General features: G+C 39.8%; 1 protein-coding gene and 1 long non-coding RNA gene across 2 annotated transcripts; one reads left to right on the plus strand and one right to left on the minus strand.

Moving 5' to 3' along the window:
* Positions 1-5938: 5938 nt before the first annotated feature.
* LOC104220098 (pathogenesis-related protein 1C) lies at positions 5939-6720 on the minus strand. Its single transcript, XM_009770911.2, has one exon. It carries the CDS (start codon positions 6679-6681, stop codon positions 6175-6177), a length of 507 nt encoding a protein of 168 aa, XP_009769213.1. The 5' UTR covers positions 6682-6720; the 3' UTR covers positions 5939-6174.
* A 3566-nt stretch (positions 6721-10286) lies between these two features.
* On the plus strand, positions 10287-11856 carry LOC138884245 (uncharacterized). Its single transcript, XR_011404425.1, has 2 exons — positions 10287-10484; positions 11445-11856. It is a non-coding gene; the product is annotated as an uncharacterized lncRNA (long non-coding RNA).
* Positions 11857-21035: the final 9179 nt, after the last annotated feature.

A 21035-nucleotide genomic window follows, 5' to 3' on the forward strand; every position in this document is an offset into this window, starting at 1 on the left:
CGGGGAAACATTTTTCAAGATCAAGCAGTGACCCACTGGAAAGCAGAAGGTTACAACAAAAATCCCCAGCACTCAATCCAAGATAGAAGCAACAAGAAGCTCGCCCCAAGAATGCAAGTCAACAGTCTGGGATGATCAACAGAAGCTGGTCACCAAAAAACAAAAAAACAAAAAACAAGAAGGAAAAAGAGAAAAAAAAAGAAAAAAAGAAAAAGAAAAAGAACCCAAATTACGGAAGTGGAGAACAAATGTGGTCTGCTCAAGAACTAGCGCCTACAACTAGCAAGTATCAAGGTTCAAATCCAAAGTCTGTATGAAGCACCATTCAAGACTCAAGACCAAGTTTCAGAAGACTTAAGAGATAGGAATCCTTGTAACTAGTAGCTGATAGGCTTAGTTAGTCTTTTTCAGTTTTCATTTTTGTTGTAATGACAGGACCGCGGACCGGAACCTCAACGGAACGGCACCTCGATCGGCTCTCCACCTCGGTACCCTCTACATCTCTCTCATATCCCGAACTACACGTGGCCTGATTCCTGTATAACCAAGGATATGTAGGCAGCTCAGATACCAGGGCTCGGTCACATTCCCTCCCTTTCCTTAAGTGTAGTCCGTCCAAGTAATGGTCGGGTCAAAAACACGTCTAGTCGTTCTTTGTCGGAAAACTCTTCGTGTTTCCAGTCAAAGAGGGGCAGCTGTAAGCACGTGATTTTTGACCCTCCCCGAGAATTTTCACATTTTTAGCGTGAATATGTGAAATTGGGTCTAGTATAGCTATTTTAACTATTTTTACTTTATTTCGTTGCAAAAAGAAAAATTTCAAAAAATATATATATAAATTTTAGTTTATGTATCTCTCATAAACTTGAAAAATACAAAAATTGTACTTTATTTTGGTGCTTTATATAAATTCGAAAATTACAAAAAAATAGTTTTATTAATATTTTATAGTCATTTTAACTTTGAAAAAAGTACAAAAATATTACTTCATATTTTATCTTAATATTTACGAAAATTACAAAAATAGTTTTATCAATATTTTGTAGCTATTTTAAATCCTTAAAAAAAAGATATAGTTTTGTTAAATACTAGTCTTATTTTTGGTAGTTATTTTGCTTACATAGGACTAGTTAAGCAACGTGTTCTTATTTCTCGGGTCCGGACAAAAGAATAATATTCGGGTTCAAACTACCCGGTTTTAGGCCTAATTTTTGGACCTAGCCTATAATAAACCGTGTCCAGGACACGTGGGGAACCCCACCACGCGTGGGGAACATATGCCTTGAACCCCACCACGCGTGGGCTCATTTTTCTGGGCAAAGCCATGTCAAATACACGGACTAACACATTTGACAGGGGGGGGGATTTTTCGAAATTTTTGGAACGGGCAACTATTCATCTTCTTCTTCATGAAGAAGAAGAAGGAAAACCTACTGGACCCAAAAACGAAACTAGCTTCCTCTCCCCCACGACCAAACCGGACCACCCTCCTCCTCCCAAACACCACCCCGTCCCAACCCGAACCAGTCGCACCACCACACCCCCCGACGCCATAACCGAAAACCCTCACGTCCCGCGACCAACCAGTCACCACCGTCCGACACCACCACAAACGATCCCCTCTCGTCGTCCCTAACCAACGCCTAAACCCCAGCTCCTCACCACCACCCAAACACCATCACCCTCGCACCCCCAGCAGCACCCATCGACCACCCGTCAAGCAGCAGCCATCGCTGATGCGTCGTCCAACCACCCCTCGTCGTCAACTGCCCAAACGACCTCTCCAAATGCAGCAACAACCAGCTCCTTGACACCGTCCAAACACCGACATAACCATCGCCTTCCTCCTCCTTGAATCCGCCATTGTTGCCGTTGCGAGCTCCGCCATCGTCGACCACTGACCACCAAGCTTCCAACGCATCTCCATCAACAAGCCTTCAGCTCCCAGCACTACCAAGCTCCAAACCCTCCTGTAAAACCACCCACGAAAAACCAATGAAACCACCAGCCCCATCGCCTTCTTCCTCACCACAGAACCCTAGCAAAAACCTAGGAGCCCTCCCCGTCAAACACTGCCCGTTGACCCCACAGTCGTCGACCAAACAGTCCGTCAGTGAGGTCGAGTTGAAGTCGAGTTCCAGTCCAAAGCCCAAAAGCTGAGTCGAGGTCCGGTCCGTCGAATTTGTTCCGGGGTTTTCGTTGTTGTGCCTTGTTCAGTGAAGTCCGGTTCGAGTTCCGTAGGAAGCACTGTTTGTCGTTCTAGGATTGTCGAGGTTCGAAGGTTGGTGTTCTTCGTCCTTTGTCTCATTTCATTCATTTTGCATATTATGGTTCAAGGCAATAAATGAGAATATTCGATATATATGAATGTCAACAATGCAATTTTTGTTGTTATGTTAAAAATGTTTATTCTATGTTTAGTTACTGCATGCTTAAAGTAAATGTGAGCATATGAACGAAGTTATTCTATTTTTCATTTTTACCCTGGATATTATTACCTGTTAGAATCGCTGTTTTTTTTTTGTTTAACCTCGGATGATTTCATTGGTAGAAAATCGTAGTTTCTTTAAGTTTGCCCTCAAATAAATAAATAAATAAAAAAACGAGACTAGCTTCGCCAAACAAAAATGTATGGATTGCGAAGCCCTCACAAAATATATGTCTTAAATACTTAGATTCCGGGACGGGCCGTTTAGCAAATTTCACGGCCCTATCCCAAAATAATAATGTGCTAGTTGCTGTAGGCGCGCCTTTAATAATGTTATCTCCCTAAACTCGGGTGCACATTTATGTGACCCAAATCCAAATCTCAACGAAATCGAAATGTGTCTCTAACCACGGGTACATCGACTGTGACGTGGTATGAGATGCATTTCCATGACGTTGCAAATTCCTTTTAAAAAAAATAAGAATGAGATGAGCCTCGCCGAATAAAAACACAAATTGCGGGGCCCTCAGTAAATACTTGTTTAAAATTACTTAGAATTCGGGAAGGTCGTTTAGCGAATTTCACGGCCTCCGCAAAATAATAACGCGATAGTCTCTTTAGGCGCGCGTTTAATAATTTACTTTCTTAAGCTCGGGTGTGCATTTCATGCGACCCAAATCCAAATCTCAAAACATCAAATAAAATGCGTTCTGGATTGTGGGTGCATTTCATGTGACGCAGTCCAAAGACGTGTTTTAAGCGATGTTCACATTCTTGTAAAAACAATAATAATAAAGCGGTTAAAAGTTAAAATTTGCACATAAGTTCATATTCGTATAAAATCAGATAATCAAGCCAAATATAACAGTTGAGCGACCGTGCTAGAACCACGGAACTCGGGAATGCCTAACACCTTCTCCCGGGTTAACAGAATTCCTTATCTAGATTTCTGGTACGCAGACTGTAATATAGAGTCATTCTTTTCCTCGATTCGGGATTAAAATTGGTGACTTGGGACACCCTAAATCTCCCAAGTGGCGACTCTGAAATAAATAAACAAATCCCGTTTCGATTGTCCTTTAATTGGAAAAAACTCCCCTGCGCCCCCTCGGGCGCGGAAAAAGGAGGTGTGACATATAATAGTAACCGTCAAACAAAGAAGTGTAATGATGGAAAGCCTATAATAAAGGCAACTATCACTTCGTGAATAGAGCCTTAAAAAAAGGCTGCAGAATTACAGAGCCAATCAGAAGGTGACACCTGTGCAGAGCATTAAATAGAAAAGACAACTGAAGCGTTAGTACTGTCATAACATTGATTACGACAAAAATTCCTTTTTTGAAGATCCACTTCCCAAATATTTAATTAATAAATAAATGAAAAGTGGGGGGACTATCTGTATTGGGAAAAAACTGAGTCTGTATATTGAAGATGATGTGTCATGACACGTATACTGGTTAAAAGGTCAAAACGCAATAAATAGCCAAGAGGCACGGGCGACAACAGATATGAGGAGAAGAAAACAACATAGGTGTGGACTGTTACTCAAATGGCACGAGTCTCATACCTATTCGAGACCGAAGATCGGAAGGGATTGAAGATATGAATCTGATGACGCAAAAAAGTCCAAATTCAGCATTAAATATCAAATACGTTAGAGAATTTGTATTTAATAGGAATGATTGAGTAACGTTTCTTTTAATGTCATTTATTGCTCATAATTGTCTCATTAAGACAAAGGCATTACACCTTCTCCTAGAATCAATTATAAAAGGAGAAGGACTCAACATCTGTAGGGACACGGAATACAATTGAGATTTTACTGAAATACAAAACTATTTACTGCTTCATTATTGTTCTCAAAAGTCTTTTATTATTTTCGTCTCCTGATTATCAGTAACCTGAATTTCTCTTTATTTCTAGTTTTGACCAAAAACTCAGATTTTTGGTTAAACACGTATATCCTTAATCCGTCAGCATCTGCCTATTATAAGTTGAATGCATCTGGCTATGAAAATGGTGAATTTTTCCTAAACTGCTACTTGTATAAAGAAGCTCCTTTTTGTAAATTTCTTTAATGACATTAACAATTTTCATTTTGATAATCGTGGAAACAATGTTTAGCTTCACAAATTCTATAGGTGTGTGACAAATTAGAAATATTGATAACTGTCTACAACCAAGTCGTTGTAGTATAGTGGTAAGTATTCCCGCCTGTCACCCGGGTGACCCGGGTTCGATCCCCGGCAGCGGCGTATATTTTGTTTTTCTACTATTTTACTGTTTATTCATCAAAAGCAAAATTAGATAGCAACTAGGATTGAGAATAATCCAATTGTTTTATTCGGTCGTTATAATTCTAATTCTTTGTGTGTGCTTTAATGGATAGACAGAGATTATGGATAGACTAATGAAGAATACAGCTAGAGAAAGAAGAGAAGAGGATCTGTAGAACCAAATTTGGGAGGTCATGTTGTAAACGTTAATTAGAAACTCCTGATGTTGTGAATTTCGTCTGCTTCCATATGGTTATGTGACTGCACTGTGCTAAACAATCATATCTCACTTGTGAGATTTTTATGGGTTTGTTGTTATTATTGTATAAACAAAAAAGGTGGTTCGATACACTAAGTTCCTGTTATGCGCGGAGTCCGGGAAAGGGCCGGACCATAAAGGTCTATCGTACGCATCCTTACGCTGCATTTCTGCAAGAGGATGTTTCCACGGTTCGAACTCGTGACCTCCTAGTCACATGACAGTAATTTTACCAGTTACGCCAAGACTATCCGCGGGGTCCAGGAAAGAGCGGGATCACAAGGGTCTATCATACGCAGCCTTACCCTGCATTTCTGCAAGAGGCTGTTTCCGCGACTCGAACTCGTGACCTTCTAGTCACATGGCAGTAATTTTACCAGTTACGCCGAGACTTCCCTTGTATAAATAGACAGTATAAATTAAAGATCTTTTAATGACATGATTAATGTAATCTAACCTATTATAGTAGGTTTACTATAATAGGTTAATTAGTTACAATCTTTTTTTCAAATTACTGATTGATAATTCGTCATACATATTTACATATAATTACCTTATAAATGATCTTATTGTGTAAATATTTTTATACATTCAGTTTTAAGACTACCGGTTCAGCTATTAAAAACTAGCTACTCCACTTCCAATATCCTCCGACCACCTAAGTTAGGTAGTTTTCATGTTTTTGGCCCTCTAGTATATTATATGAACTGTGTAAGCTAGTTCCTTTTGTTTGAAAATGCATGTCGCTATAAGATCTTGGAAGGGAAGTTTTGGAATAATGGTAAAGTTGTCTTCGTGTGACTTATAGGTCACGGGTTCGAGCCGTGGAATCAACCACGCTGATGCTTACATCTGAGTAGGCTGCGGGTGCGGCCTTCTCCAGATTTTGTATAAACGCGGAATGCTTCGTGCACTGGATTGCCTTTTTATAAGATCTTGCACATAATTCGCAAGTAGCTAGATCATCAACCCATAAATCGTAAAAGTACTAAAGATTTCATAATAATATCATATCATACATCAAGCGGAATTCATATTTTTTCCCCATAATCAAGAGCACTAGGTCTTATTATATATCCACTTCAGAGAATTACAAATATAGTACTATATACTTAACTATAAGTTGCTTTTTAGCGCAATTATTTAAGTTCTTGATATATATCAAGCAGAAGTCCACACATATATAACGTGAAATGGACATATGTTTTCAATTAGTATGGGCTTTTGCCTATAACATTACCTGGAGGATCATAGTTGCAAGAGACAATATATCCTCCATTGTTACACTGAACCCTAGCACATCCAACACGAACCGAGTTACGCCAAACCACCTGAGTATAGTGTCCACACACCTGTCCTTGGGCACAAGTGTTTGAGTCGTGGGCATAATACTGTTTCTCATTGACCCACATCTCGACGGCCTTAGCGGCCGTCAAGAAATCGCCACTTCCCCAAGCTAGGTTTTCGCCGTATTGACCATGAGAATGTACGAGGTTACAATCTGCAGCCAATTGGGAAGCATAATTTTGTGCATAGGCTGCTACCTGGTCGTCCCAGGTCAAAGGTTCTACACCTACATCTGCACGAGCTGTGTTATGGGCATCCAAATAGTCTTGTTGAGAGTTTTGAGCATGACAAGAGTGGGATATTATTAGGAATAAGAGAAGCGTAGAGACAAGAAAAAATGAAGACATTTGTGAAAAGAGAACAAATTCCATGACTATAGGAGAAATGTTGTACTTTGAATGGAAAAACTAGATTTACTACCAAGGGTATTTATAGGAGAAATCTTGAAGATTTCACGGCGATTATTCATGTACTTGCTTAATTTTTTGACATGGTAATATCAATGTAATATATCCTGTTATAGATAGTTATTTATCCTGTTTCCCAGGTTACCATAACAATAACAACAACAACTACCCACTAAAGTCTCACTAAGTGGGGTTTGGAGAGGGTACTGTGTATGCAGACCTTACCCCTACCCTGATAGGGCAGAAAGTCTGTTTCCGATAGACCTTCGGCTCAGGTTACCATATTAAACTTATATAAGCAGTTACCAATATTTTACCTGGCACCGGAGGTCTCGTTCATCCTTAACCAAAGGTCTCGGGTTCAAGTCCATGGGTATGGAGTCGCCTTCGTCAGGGAGCGCTTTATGCCCCAATGTGGGACTTCTCCGGACGAATCCGAATTTAGTTGGGCCCCAATATAAGTACCCGTGTATACCGTACACAGGGTGGGAAACGAAGAAAAAATATTTTACCTGATGCTGCAAAATTATTTTAAAAAATTGTCAATGCATGAAGTTAAACACTTTTTTGATCTAGCAGTTGTGCTTTTTTTAAATAAAATATTGGTTATGGTTAATGTGTTAATTAATATTATCTGCATTAAACGATCTGATAATTTTTGCTTTCATATTTTTATCTATGTTGTTTCAGAAGAATGGGAATGTCCATTGGAAAAAGAAATTAAAATAAATACTTTTTGATGTTTGTTTTTTCTAATAATCTTATTTCTAAATCTTATATTATACTATTTCTTATAATAATTTGTACAATCAATTCTCTAAAAGAAAAAACTATAATAAAACCAAACACAGTGTGTGTCTTCTTCTTTTTCTTTTCACATTATTTGTGGAAAACTTGAACATGGCCGTCATCTCGATGACGTCAAATAACTTTCAAATTTGGATGTAAAGAAAATTTTCTTTCCTTCCCTTAATTTCCAACACGTTACTCATATACTATCATACTTTTCTTTTCTACTAGCCTCAAGGTACGCGCGATGCGCGTGTATTCTATCTCAATGAGTACTAATTTATTAAAAATTTATATTTAAATAATAAAATAAAAATATAAGTTCCTGAAGATGATTATATATGTTAAAGGATAATATATCCAATATATAATATTTTTTAAGGATAAAATAAGCGAACGGCATTTCGCCAAGAGCGTTAGTGTTTTTAATATAGTATAGATATAGATATAGAATATGGGATACACATGCAAAACACGTACCCTCAAGCTAGTATTAAGGTATGCGCTCTGCGCGTGTACCTATATTAATAAGAATATAATTTTAGAAAAAATATAAAAATATTATTAAAATAAAACTAAAGAAAAATGTAAGTTTTTGAAAATAATAAATATTGATTTCATTGCGCTAGGCGAGAAGATAAAATAAATAAATACTTTTTCAAGAAAAGATCAAAGTATATTCAATTCTTAAAATTGTATACGGTCGAAATTGGAGAGCTCGATTTCGAAGGCTTGATCATACCCCGAGCTCGAGTTCGGGAAGCTCGAAGTAAGAATCGACCCTGGCCAGGATGTGCGCACCTCGAGGAGAAAATCGGAGACCCGTCATGATCTGCCTCAAGGGCAGTACAATTTCGATGACACTCAAGAAAGAGCGGGAATTTCTCAAGAACACGTGGATCAAGGCATAAATTATGGGATAAGATTTGTACAAAATAGTACGAGTCCGTACTAGGTTGTTATACAACAATACCAATAGAATTCTTCACCATAGTTGGGAATGTACCATATTAGGGTTTTTCCCTCCTATATAAAGGGGACCCCAATCATTTGTAAACACATTATTATTTACTTCAATAGAATATTCTACTCTGCTTTTCTCGTTTGCCGTGCTCAACAATTGTTCTTCAACTTTATCATTTTTACTTTATTGTTCATACTTCATTGGTTCTTAACTCACCTCGAGGCCCCGATACAGTCGAGCTCGGGGCCCCTATTGGTCTAACAATACTGGTTTGGTTCATCAATTCTTCTTACTTAAGATTAGTATTACTTGTATATTCACTAGTATTGGAATAAATCACATATCTTTAAAACTACAATTCATCTTTAATTGTTACATCCATTTTTCGAGGTAAACAGTTTGGCTCCCACCGTGGGGCTAAAGAAAATAGTGATTATTTTAGTGCTAGTTTTCTGATAACACACGTTATTCTTCACACTTTATTTCTTATCAAAGATTCTTTGATTTCAGGCTAAGATATGTCTAACTCAGCAAACACACCCGTGCATGGAAACGACGGTCTCAGATCCCATGAAAAAAATAATGCAACAGCTTCAGGGACCAGTGTGCCACCGCTAAACCCTTGGGTAGCACCATTGCCTAAACCCGTCGACGCTGGTTCACATATTGCCTTGAACGTCAATTTGGACACTGATGTCGAAGGAAGTATACGCGGAGGGGATCAACCTGACGCTCAAAGGACACAGGCTCAAGGAGAAAGAGGAGTTAGTCTACAAGTGATTTTTGAGATGTTGCAAGTACAACAAGTTGCTATTGCCCAGTTACAGAGTCAGTAAAAGACTCTGAGTGTGGCTGGGCCAGAAACCACTCATCATGTTGTGGCAAAGTTGTGGTGTGATAATCAAGCTGCTCTTCATATCTCCTCTAATCCTGTATTTCACGAAAGGACTAAGCACATTGAAATAGATTGTCACTTTGTTCGTGAAAAGATTCAACAAAAGCTCATCTCTACAGGTCATGTTAGAACTGGAGATCAATTGGGAGACATTTTCACAAAAGCTTTGAATGGAGCTCGAGTTGAATATATCTGTAACAAGTTGGGCATGATCAATATATATGCTCCAACTTGAGGGGGAGTGTTGACATACAAGTTGTCTAGCACATGTATACACATGTACTACATCATAGCTAGCACATGTATATGAGTTGTATAGTAGGTGTAATACAAGTTGTGTAGCACATGTATACACATGTACTACATCATAGCTAGCACATGTATATGAGTTGTATAGTAGGTGTAATTAGGTGTATGACAACTAATAGATTAGGTGAATTAGTATTATAAATAGGCCTTGTAATCTTCTTTTCTAGATATGAAATATAGAACTTCTTTGGTTTCTAACATGGTATCAGAGCATTGAAGTTTTTTCATCAGTTTGTTGTTGGGAATTTTTTTTCCCCGTTCGAATTATTTTTGTTCAGACCAGTCTTTCGCTGCTTTGATTCTATTTCACTATTTTCGGCCATTTTTTGCCCCGGCCGCTTCTTTAGAGATTTTTCTACTCACTATTCCGACCAAAGTGGTACTGTCAGAATTTTTTTTTCCTGACAACTTTCATTTCCCAAGATCACTGTTCCGGCACTGTTCACTGTACTGTTCACTGTTCAAATATTACTATTCACTATTCACTGTACTGTTCAAATATCATTGTTCACTGCACTGTTCAAATTTCACTGCACTGTTCTTGACTATTTGATTATGCTATTATTCGGGTGTAAGATGACTGAAACGAAACCTACCGTTGATGTTATTCCGGTTATGTCCAAAATTACGGAGAATAAGTTCATGGGTTCCAATTACATGGATTGGAGTAAGACGATCCGTCTCTATTTGCGGAGCATCGACAAAGAGAACCACTTGGTTGATGATCCACCCAAGGATGAGACTAAATCAGTCTGGTTAAAGGAGGATGCAAAATTGTTTCTCCAAATCAAGAATTCGATGCACAGTGAGGTAAATGATCTAGTTTCTCATTGTGATTATGTGAAGGATCTAATGGATTATTTAGATTTTTTGTACTCTGGCAAAGGAAACTTGTCTCGCATGTATGATGTGTGCCAGACATTTTACCATTCATCCATGCAAGATCGCTCTCTCACCACTTACTTCTCAGAGTTTAAGAAGGTGTATGATGAACTTAATGTTATATTGTCGTTTAGTCCAGATGTGAAGGTACAACAGGCTCAGCGTGAACAACTGGTGGTCATGAGTTTCCTTTCTGGTCTTTCTCCCGAATTTGAAGGGGCCAAATCGCAGATTTTATCTGGGACTGCTATCTCTTCCTTGAAAGAGTCCTTTACAAGAGTGTTGCGTACTGAAAAGTCTCATCCAGATCCGACAACCACGATCGATAGTGGTGCTCTGCTTAGTCGCGTCCAAAAGAATAGGAGTCATAGTAATCACAATTGGAGTAGCGATAGTCGAGACCTAAAGCAAGGGGAAGTTGAATGTTTTTATTGTCATGAGCTCGATCATACCATACGTTATTGTGTGAAGCTTCAGAATAAGAACAAAAGATCTTAGTATGCCAACATCGCCACTTCCGAGACTATTTCACCATCTCAGTCATCATCTCCTCCTATCAATACTATCCCCGAGTAAGGTAAAACCACTAAGTGTCTCCTCTCTTCGTCATCCAAATGGGTTATTGATTCTGGTGCCAAAGATCATATGATAGGTAACTCTAAACTCTTTTCCACTTTTCAGTCACATACCCAATGTTCCACAGTTACTTTAGTCGATGGGTCTACCTCATATGTTTTAGGGTCTGGCACTGTTAACCCAACATCTTCTCTTTCCCTTAGTTCCGTCTTAAATTTGCCTGATTTTTCTTTCAATCTAATATCTGTCAGTAAACTTACTCGTACTCTAAATTGTTGTGTCTCATTTTTTCCCAATTATTGTCTTTTTCAGGATCTTACGACGAAGCAGATTATTGGTAAAGGTTCTGAGTCTGGGGGTCTCTATGTTCTTGAATCACAGGTGCCGAAATCCATTTCTTGTTCAACTGTGTTGTCTCCCTTTGATGTACACTGTCGATTGGGTCATCCATCCTTGTCTAGTTTGAAGAAGTTATATCCTCAGTTTCAGAGTATTTCCTCTTTAGATTGTGAGTCATGTCAGTTTGCTAAACACCATCGCCTTCCTAAAGTTTCTAGAGTCAATAAACGGGTCGACTTACCTTTTGAGTTAGTTCACACCGATGTTTGGGGTCCATGTCCTATTATCTCTAAAACTGGTTTTAGATATTTTGTTACCTTTGTGGATGATCATTCTCGTGTTACTTGGTTATATTTAATGAAAAATCGTTCGGAGTTGTTTTCAATTTTTTGTGCTTTTTGTGCTGAAATAAAAACTCATTTTAATGTTTCCGTTCGTAATTTAAGGAGTGACAATGCAAAAGAATATTTTTCGGATTTGTTTAAAGATTATATGGCTACAAATGGTATTCTACATCAATCTTGTTCTGTTGACACCCCTTCTAAAAATGGGGTTGCGGAACGAAAAAATAGACATCTTCTTGAAGTAGGCCGAGCACTCCTCTTTCAAATGAAAGTGCCAAAATATTTTTAGGCTGATGCCGTCTCTACAACTTGTTTTTTAATAAATCGTATGCCAACTTCTATACTTCATGGTAATATTCCTTACAACATTCTTTTTTCCTCTAAGCCATTATTTCCTATTGAACCCAAAATATTTGGTTGTACTTGTTTTGTTCGTGATGTTCGTCCACAGGTAACTAAATTAGATCCAAAGGCCCTTAAGTGTGTGTTCTTAGGGTACTCACGTCTTCAGAAAGGTTATCGGTGTTATTCTCCAGATCTCAAAAGGTACTTAGTGTCTGCCGATGTCACATTCCATGAAAATTATCCGTTCTTTTCTTCATATGTTTATAACAGTCCTGAGGAAGAAGATGATACTTTGGTCTACACTGTCACACATCCAGTTAGTTCTCAAACACCTCTTCCTCAGTCACACGTTTCCCTCGATCGACCATCTGAGCAGCCACCTTTTCTTCGTGTGTATACCAGCCGACAACAAACCTCAGAACCCGATCCTTTACCTACTTCTGCTTCGTCGGTAGATCCAACCTCCTGTGTTTCAGATCCTAGTTTGGATCTTCCTATTGCCATTCGCAAAGGTACACGACAATGTACTTATCCTATTTCTTCTTTTGTGTCTTATGACCATTTGTCTACTTCTTCTAGCTCGTTTATTGCATCATTAGATTCTGCTAGGATACCTAAAACTATTTGTGAAGCATTGTCCCACCCAGGTTGGCATGATGCAATGATAGAAGAGATGATGGCTTTAGATGAGAATGGTACTTGGGAGTTGGTCGATCTGCCCACTAACAAAAAGGCTATTGGGTGCAAGTGGGTATTTGCTGTTAAGTTTAACTCCGATGGGACAGTAGCTCGCCTTAAGGCACGCCTTGTTGCAAAAGGGTATGCACAGACCTATGGAGTCGACTATTTGGATACTTTTTCCCCGGTCGCCAAGTTAGCTTCTGTTCGATTATTCATTTCCATGGCAGCTACTTATGATTGGCCTCTGCATCAGCTTGATATAAAGAATGCTTTTCTACATGGAGATCTTCAGGAAGAAGTATATATGGAGCAACCACCTGGGTTTGTTGCTCAGGGGGAGTGTGGAAAGGTATGTCGTCTTCGAAAATCTCTTTATGGGCTGAAACAGAGTCCCCGTGCTTGGTTTGGCAGATTTAGTGAGGCTGTTCTAGAATATGGGATGAAGAAAAGCAATTGCGATCATACGGTGTTTTATAAAAAGTCTGATGATGGTATTCTTTTATTGGTAGTATATGTTGATGACATCGTTATTACTGGAAGTGATATTACAGGAATTTCAACTCTAAAGTCTTTCCTTCACACTCAATTTCAGACGAAAGATTTAGGGCAACTAAAGTATTTTTTGGGAGTTGAAGTTACACGGAGCAAGAAAGGCATCTTCTTGTCCCAAAGGAAATATACTCTTGACTTGTTAGCTGAAACTGGAAAGTTGGGATCTAAACCATGCAGCATGCCAATGGTTCCTAACACACAACTCGTGAAAGAAGACGGTGAGTTATTCGAAGATCCAGAGAAATATAGGAGATTGGTTGGGAAACTGAACTATCTTACAGTAACTCGTCCCGATATCGCATACTCTGTCAGCATTGTGAGTCAGTTTATGTCTTCCCCAACAGTCAGGCATTGGGCGGCTCTGGAGCAGATTCTTTGTTATCTAAAGGGATCTCCAGGACGGGGTCTAGTATATAAGAATAATGAACACACTAACATTGAGTGTTTCACAGATGCAGATTGGGCAGGGTCAAAAGCCGATAGGAGATCCACGACAGGATATTGCGTTTTTGTTGGTGGAAACTTGATTTCGTGGAAGAGTAACAAACAAAATGTCATATCTCGATCTAGTGCGGAAGCAGAATACAGAGCTATGGCACAATCTGTGTGTGAGGTTGTATGGGTACATCAACTATTAAGTGAAGTTGGCTTCCAAACTACATTGCCAACAAAGTTGTGGTGTGATAATCAAGTTGCTCTTCATATCTCCTCTAATCATGTATTTCACGAAAGGACTAAGCACATTGAAATAGATTGTCACTTTGTTCGTGAAAAGATTCAACAAAAGCTCATCTCTACAGGTCATGTTAGAACTGGAGATCAATTGGGAGACATTTTCACAAAAGCTTTGAATGGAGCTCGAGTTGAATATATCTGTAACAAGTTGGGCATGATCAATATATATGCTCCAACTTGAGGGGGAGTGTTGACATACAAGTTGTCTAGCACATGTATACACATGTACTACATCATAGCTAGCACATGTATATGAGTTGTATAGTAGGTGTAATACAAGTTGTGTAGCACATGTATACACATGTACTACATCATAGCTAGCACATGTATATGAGTTGTATAGTAGGTGTAATTAGGTGTATGGCAACTAATAGATTAGGTGAATTAGTATTATAAATAGGCCTTGTAATCTTCTCTTCTAGATATAAAATATAGAACTTCTTTGGTTTCTAACAATTAGAATCGAAGACGATCAACTAGGGACTCCTTCGGGGTCCGTTCATCCTAGCAGGCCTATGGGTAGGATCAAAGGGAATGTCGATCGAGAGCCGAGGTTGAATAGAGATCGATATCAACCGTACAACGAAGACCATAGAGGCAGCGGGTCTGGGTTCCGCACAAAGTGAAAGGAGAAATGGTCGAAGTCAAAATTCACAAGGACCTGATCATATTAACTATCCAAAATTCGAATTAAGATACGACCCCATTCCGAGTCTCTCTATTTTTATTTTTTTGACTAACACTTGCAGGGTATCAACAAGGATCGACACGAAGCTTTGAATCTTGAAGCACGCATTGCACTTTTTTTCCCTTGGAACAGTTTTTGTCCCAAACGGGTTTTTCCGACAAGGCTTTTAATGAGGCAACCATTATCCGTGCTGGCTTAGGGCAGTTCAAAGGTATCCGAGGTTCCTTGAGATCAGCCTCGGGATCTGGAAGGCATTAGCCTCGAATATCCACTTTGTTGCAAGAAAATTACTCCATGACAGCGGGGCCTCGATAGGAAAATGTTGTAAGGGTCAAGCGGTCAAATGTGTTGTGCCCATATAGGTCACTCGAGCCCTAACGTCAAACATGTGCGCATGTATAATCGTCCATTGAGAGAAGTATTTTTCCTTGCTGGTATCTCATGCTTCTAGAAAAATTTTCTATTTCATACTTTTGATTTATTGTGTAAACAGGCTTAAGGATCGATCATAACGGAAGTTCAGACTGCTAACGTTTTGAGACCATAGGACCTCAAAGGTGATCCTCAATTTTACAGGCCATGGCCACCCCATTCGAGGACTGACCCCTCGGTCAAGCTCGAAGTAAAACGGAAGATAAGCCCAAAGGGCAAGTTCCGAACTAAAAAGGCCACATCCATGTTAAATACGGATCGGGGGCGTCCGAAATCCATAACGATCATAAAAGCCTAAGGGCGACCTTAACCCAAATGCGAGCATACCTCGAACGCTCAGGGACTAACTACTCGAGCTATCCAAGTTTGAACTTATAAGACCTCAAATAGGCACACTCGAACTTATAAGGCCTCAAAGAGGCACACTCGAGCTCATAAGACCTCAAAGAGGCATCCCCTCGATATTAAGGCCAAGGACATCACACTCGGGGACTAAAGGCTACGGCCATATAAAGACCACGGTCTTATGAAAAGGCTACGGCCGAAATAATGCAGCTCGGAGGCGCCCGACTTTCGCTATAAAATAAAAGGCCTTCAAATACTTTGAAAAATTGGTTAAACTCGGCTACCCTCGGCAAAAGCAAAAAGGGCCTCGATAAAATCGGCCCTCAAATGAGTGAAAGGCTTCGATAATATCAGCCTTCAAAAAAACCTCAAGAGGTATTCAATTATTACACAAACAATTTACTAATAGGGTTCCGATACGTCGAAACCCCGAAAAACCCAACGGGTACAAGAAACACATGCTAAGGCATAAAGAAATTTTCACTAAGTCTTTTAGTCGAAAAGAGGGAAAACTTTATGGCCGTCATAGAGGCCGAATTGTCCCAACTAAAAGAGCCTAAGGGCCGATCTAAAAGAGCCTAAGGGCCAATATAAAAAAGCCTAAGGGCTAACTTTATTTTGAGTTCGAGCAAGTACTCACTCGACTACTAGGCCCAAGGGCTACCCAAGTTCGAGAAAATTCTCACTTAGGGACTATCTACGAAGCCTACAGTCTAACTTTATTTCGAGTTTGAGTAAGTACTCACTCGACTACTAAGCCCAAGGGCTACCCGAGTTCGAGAAAATTCTTACTCGGGGACTATCTACGAAGCCTAAAGAGCTAACTTTATTTCTAATTCGAGACCTTTCTCTCACTCAACTCGGACTCAGGAGTCCCGGTGTCCCGAGCTCGCATCAAGTCAATTCGAGCTTAACTCAAGGATTAACAAATAACTTAAGGGGTATTGTATTGATCGGTTAAAAACCTAAGGGTTTGTTATGTTCTGAGTCCAGTATTCGGACTGATCATTAGAGTTATGCACTTAAATTTTTCACAAATGAAGACGGAATGGAATTCAACACAAATCGAAGATGAAGTGAGGAAATTCTTTATATTTACAAAACATATTTACAAAGCCCACGAGAGGCCCTTACACAAAAACAAAGAAGCAAAAATAAAAAGCCAAGAACCTAATATACTTTAGGGGCATACCCTCGAGAGTGGCATCTTCGGGAACCTCCTCCTGGAGACTCCATCTCGATCTGTAGAAAAAATTGTCGCCTGGTGGAAAACTTGGAGAGTGTGGGTCTTATTAGCACAAATATTTTGAAACCACTTATTGAGGCGTTGTACCCGTGTGGGATGCAAAAGTTAATAGGTGATAGTGCCACCTCACTCCATGGTAAACAGAAAGAATGAAGTGCTACACCAAGTTGAAGTTAAGAGAGATGAGCGATAGGGTGAAGTTCGCATATTTTCTGATGCGGGAAGGATTCTGTGCCCCTTTTTCGTTTTTTCGAGTCGAAGCTTCGAAAAGAAAGGCCTTGGCGTAACTGGTAAAGTTGCTACCATGTGACCAGGATTTCGCAGGTTTTGAATCATGGAAGCAGATGATTAGATGAAAAAATAAAGAGGGGAAAGAACCAGAGTAAAAATGGTAAACGAACACAGTCTTTGTCCAAATCGGATAGTCTCGTATTTATAGAAAGGCGGTGACGATTTCGGCGGCGCAAGTGGCCAACCGACACTGTTACGCATTTGATGTTCTGGGGTAAAGCGTTGACATGACATTTCCGGTCACTTCAAGCGCCTACGTCACAGACATGACATCATCCTAAGAGGCTCGGGAAAATCGAGGTCTAAATCGTTTCTTACTCTAAGAAACGCGGGGCTGAAATGGATGGAGGTCAAGAAAATAGGGATCCTTACACGAAAACGCTAAGGCAAAGAAAAAAGACCTACAACTACTCCGGGATCACCTCCTCAGTCACTTCAGTCGTTGACGTCATAAGGTTAGCATCGCGGTCGAGGCATTGAGCATCGATGTTCAAATCGTTTCTTATCATCTTTTTCTAAAAAACGCGAAGAGTATCTGTATACGGTCGAAATTGGAGAGATTTATTTTGAAGGCTTGATCATACCCCGAGCTCGAGTTCGGGAAGCCCGAAGTAAGAATCGACCCTGGCCGGGATGTGCGCACCTCGAGGAGCAAATCGGAGACCCGTCATGATCTGCCTCGAGGGCAGTACAATTTCGATGACACTCAAGAAAGAGCGAGAATTTCTCAAGAACACGTGGATCAGGGAATAAATTATGGGATAAGATTTATACGAAATAGTACGAGTCTGTACTAGGTTGTTATACAACTGTACTAATAGAATTCTTCACCATAATTGGAAATGTACCATATTAGGGTTTTCCCATCCTATATAGAAGGGACCCCAATTATTTGTAAACACATTGTTATTCATTGCAATAGAATATTTTACTATGTTTTTCTCGTTTACCATGCTCAACAATTGTTCTTCAGCTTTATCATTTTTACTTTATTGTTCATACTTCATTGGTTCTTAGCTCACCTCGAGGCCCCTGATACAGTCAAGCTCGAGGCGCCTATTGCTCTAACAATACTGGTTTGGTTCATCAATTCTTCTTACTTAAGCTTAGTATTACTTGTATATTCACTAGTATCGGGTTGATTGGTTAGGGTTCGGAAAGGAATTGGTAAGGTTTGAGACACTTAGTCTCTTTTGAGGAAGGTTAAGTTGGAAAAGTCAACCGGATATTGACTTATGTGTTAGAGGGTTCGGATGTGAGTTCCAATGGTTCGGTTAGCTTCAGGAGGTGATTTGGGACTTAGGAGCGTGATCAGAATGAGTTTTGGAGGTCCGGAGTAGATATAGGATTGAATTAGTGAAAGTGAATTTTTGGCGATTTCCGGTTGGTAGGTGAGATTTTGATATATGGGTCGGAATGGAATTCCTAGAGTTCGTGTCATTTGGGACGTGTGTGCAAAATTTCAGGTCATTCGGACGTGGTTGGGTTGGGTTTTTGATCAAAATCGGAATTTGGAAGATTTTGGAAACTTAGGCTTGAATCTGTTTGGTTGATTTGATGTTGTTTGAGGTGTTTTGAAGATCTGTACAAGTTTGAATAAGGTTTTGGGATATGTTGGTGCCTTTGGTTGAGATCCCGGGGGCCTCGGGTGAGTTTCGGAGGGTTGAACGAATCATTTTAAGTTGAAGAAAATTGCAGATTTTGGTTTCAGCTATTGTAGGTATTTTACTCTTCGCGTTCGCGAGTGGACCCTCGTGTTCGCGAAGAGTCAGTTGAGGAAGGTGGAATTTAAGTCTTCGCGTTCATGAGTAAGGCTACACCTTCGCAAAGGGCTAAGTGATTGTGCATCACGTTCGCAGGGTGGTGTCACATTCGCATAGAAGAAAATGGGCAGTTCAGCTTCAGTGGATTTTTATTCAACGCGTTCGTGAGAGGCGGAACGCGATTGCGAAGGTTGGTCTGAGCAAAGCATTGCATTCGCGATGGGGAGATCGCATTTGCGATGGAGAGGTCGCGATCACAAAAGAGGAAAAATTGGTCAAAGTTATTTTATGCTTCACGAACGCGAGGCTTTGACCGCGTTCACGAAGAAGGATTTCAGGTCTGGCCAGAAGGTTTAAAATGTTGTCTTGTCCGCGATTTTGGGGTTTAGTTCTTCCATTGTTGGTCGTTTTTGGAGCTTTTTGAAGGGGATTGATGAGGGATTCAAGGGGAATCACTTGGAGGTAAGATTCTTGGACTTAAAACTCGATTCTAATGTGAATTCCACCTAAATAATCTTGGAAATTAAGCCAAAATAATTGAAGAACTAGGGCTTGGAAACTTAGACCTTTGCATGAGGATTTGAAGGACCATTTGAGGTCGGATTTCAGAACTTTTGATATGTATGAACTCGTGGGGAGATAAGGAACCTATTGATGTAAAAAATTATTGAATTTCGAGACGTGGGCCCGAGGGTTGGATTTTGATAATTTTGGGATTTATGTTGTAAGTTGATTATTTTCGCTTGGGCTTCGTTCCATTAACATATTTTGACGTCCTCGTTCTGATTTTGGATAGATTCGACGTGAGTGCAGGCTGATTCGAGGGGCAAAGGCATCGCGAGCTAGAGATTTGACCAGTTTGAGGTGAATAATGATTGTAAATAATGTTCTGAAGGTATGAAACCTCGGACTTGCACATCGTTGTGCTATATTGAGGTGACGACACGCTTGATGACGAGCGTGGGGTCGTGCACTGTTGGGGATTGTGACTTATTTTTCCGCATATTTGACTGAAGTCTATTTGTTATCATCATGATTTGGGCTGAATGCCATATTTGGGCCTTGTGGCAATTATTTGAACCTTTCAGAGATTTTTATTGATATCTCCTCACTATTTTGACTTTATACTTGAACTCACTCATGATATATTTCACTGTTTTCGTACTCAGCCATGTTTACTATGTTTTAAATACTTAAATGATCTTTTAAATGATAATTGGGCTGAGAATCACTATTTTATTGTTGCCCGAGGGTCTTGTGAGGATTTTGACTGAGTAAGGCCGATGTCCTATGTTGTGAGGAAACATTTGGTACTGATTATGAGGCCGATGGCCTGAGATATGTACGCCACGAGGTGGCTTGATTAATATGAGGCCGAGAGGCTAGTGATGATGCCACGAGATGGCTTGATATTGCGCTTGGGCCGTAAGGGCCCCCTCTAGGAGTATGCACACCCCCAGTGAGCGCGAGTACCCATTGTGATGTGAGATTGAGCCCGAGGAGCTGGTATTGTTCTAAGATGTTTCCTGAGGGACGGATTTGTTGATACGGTGCCCGAGGAGAGAACCTTTATGTGTTTATCTTTTCTTAATTGTTTGTCAATTACCATGCTTAATTGTTGAAAAAGGCTTTTCATGAAGTTAAATTTGAGTTAATGAATTTTTACCTATCTTTGACTGGTTTACTATTTTAATGATTTTTACCTCTTCATTATAGCATGCTTTTGTGCCTTACATGATTTTCTGCTTTCAGTCTTTATTTGTGATTATTATTCACTGAGTTGGAGTACTCACTTTAGTCCCTGCACCCTGTGTGCAGATTCAGGCATATTTGGTCCCGCTCCGGAGTGCTGATCATTTTCGGCTCAGGCGGATCCGAGGAGTCTCTATGTAGCTGTTGGCGTTCGCAGCCCGGAGCTCTTCCCTATCTTACTTCTTCATGTTCTTGGTTTTTTGTATTAAACTCTGTAGTTGATTTGGAGTATTCTGTTTTGCTAGATGCTCATGACTAGTGACACCCCGGTATCGGGCTGTGTTGGGTTATTTTCCACGGTTTATGCTATTAACTGCTTAAACCTTGGTTTATTTGATCATGCTTAGACTTTTTCTTAATATTTAACTGTTAACTACTGAAATGGGTAGT

This window comes from Nicotiana sylvestris, chromosome 12, assembly GCF_000393655.2.
Source record: "Nicotiana sylvestris chromosome 12, ASM39365v2, whole genome shotgun sequence".
In the NCBI taxonomy this organism is placed as follows: domain Eukaryota; kingdom Viridiplantae; phylum Streptophyta; class Magnoliopsida; order Solanales; family Solanaceae; genus Nicotiana; species Nicotiana sylvestris.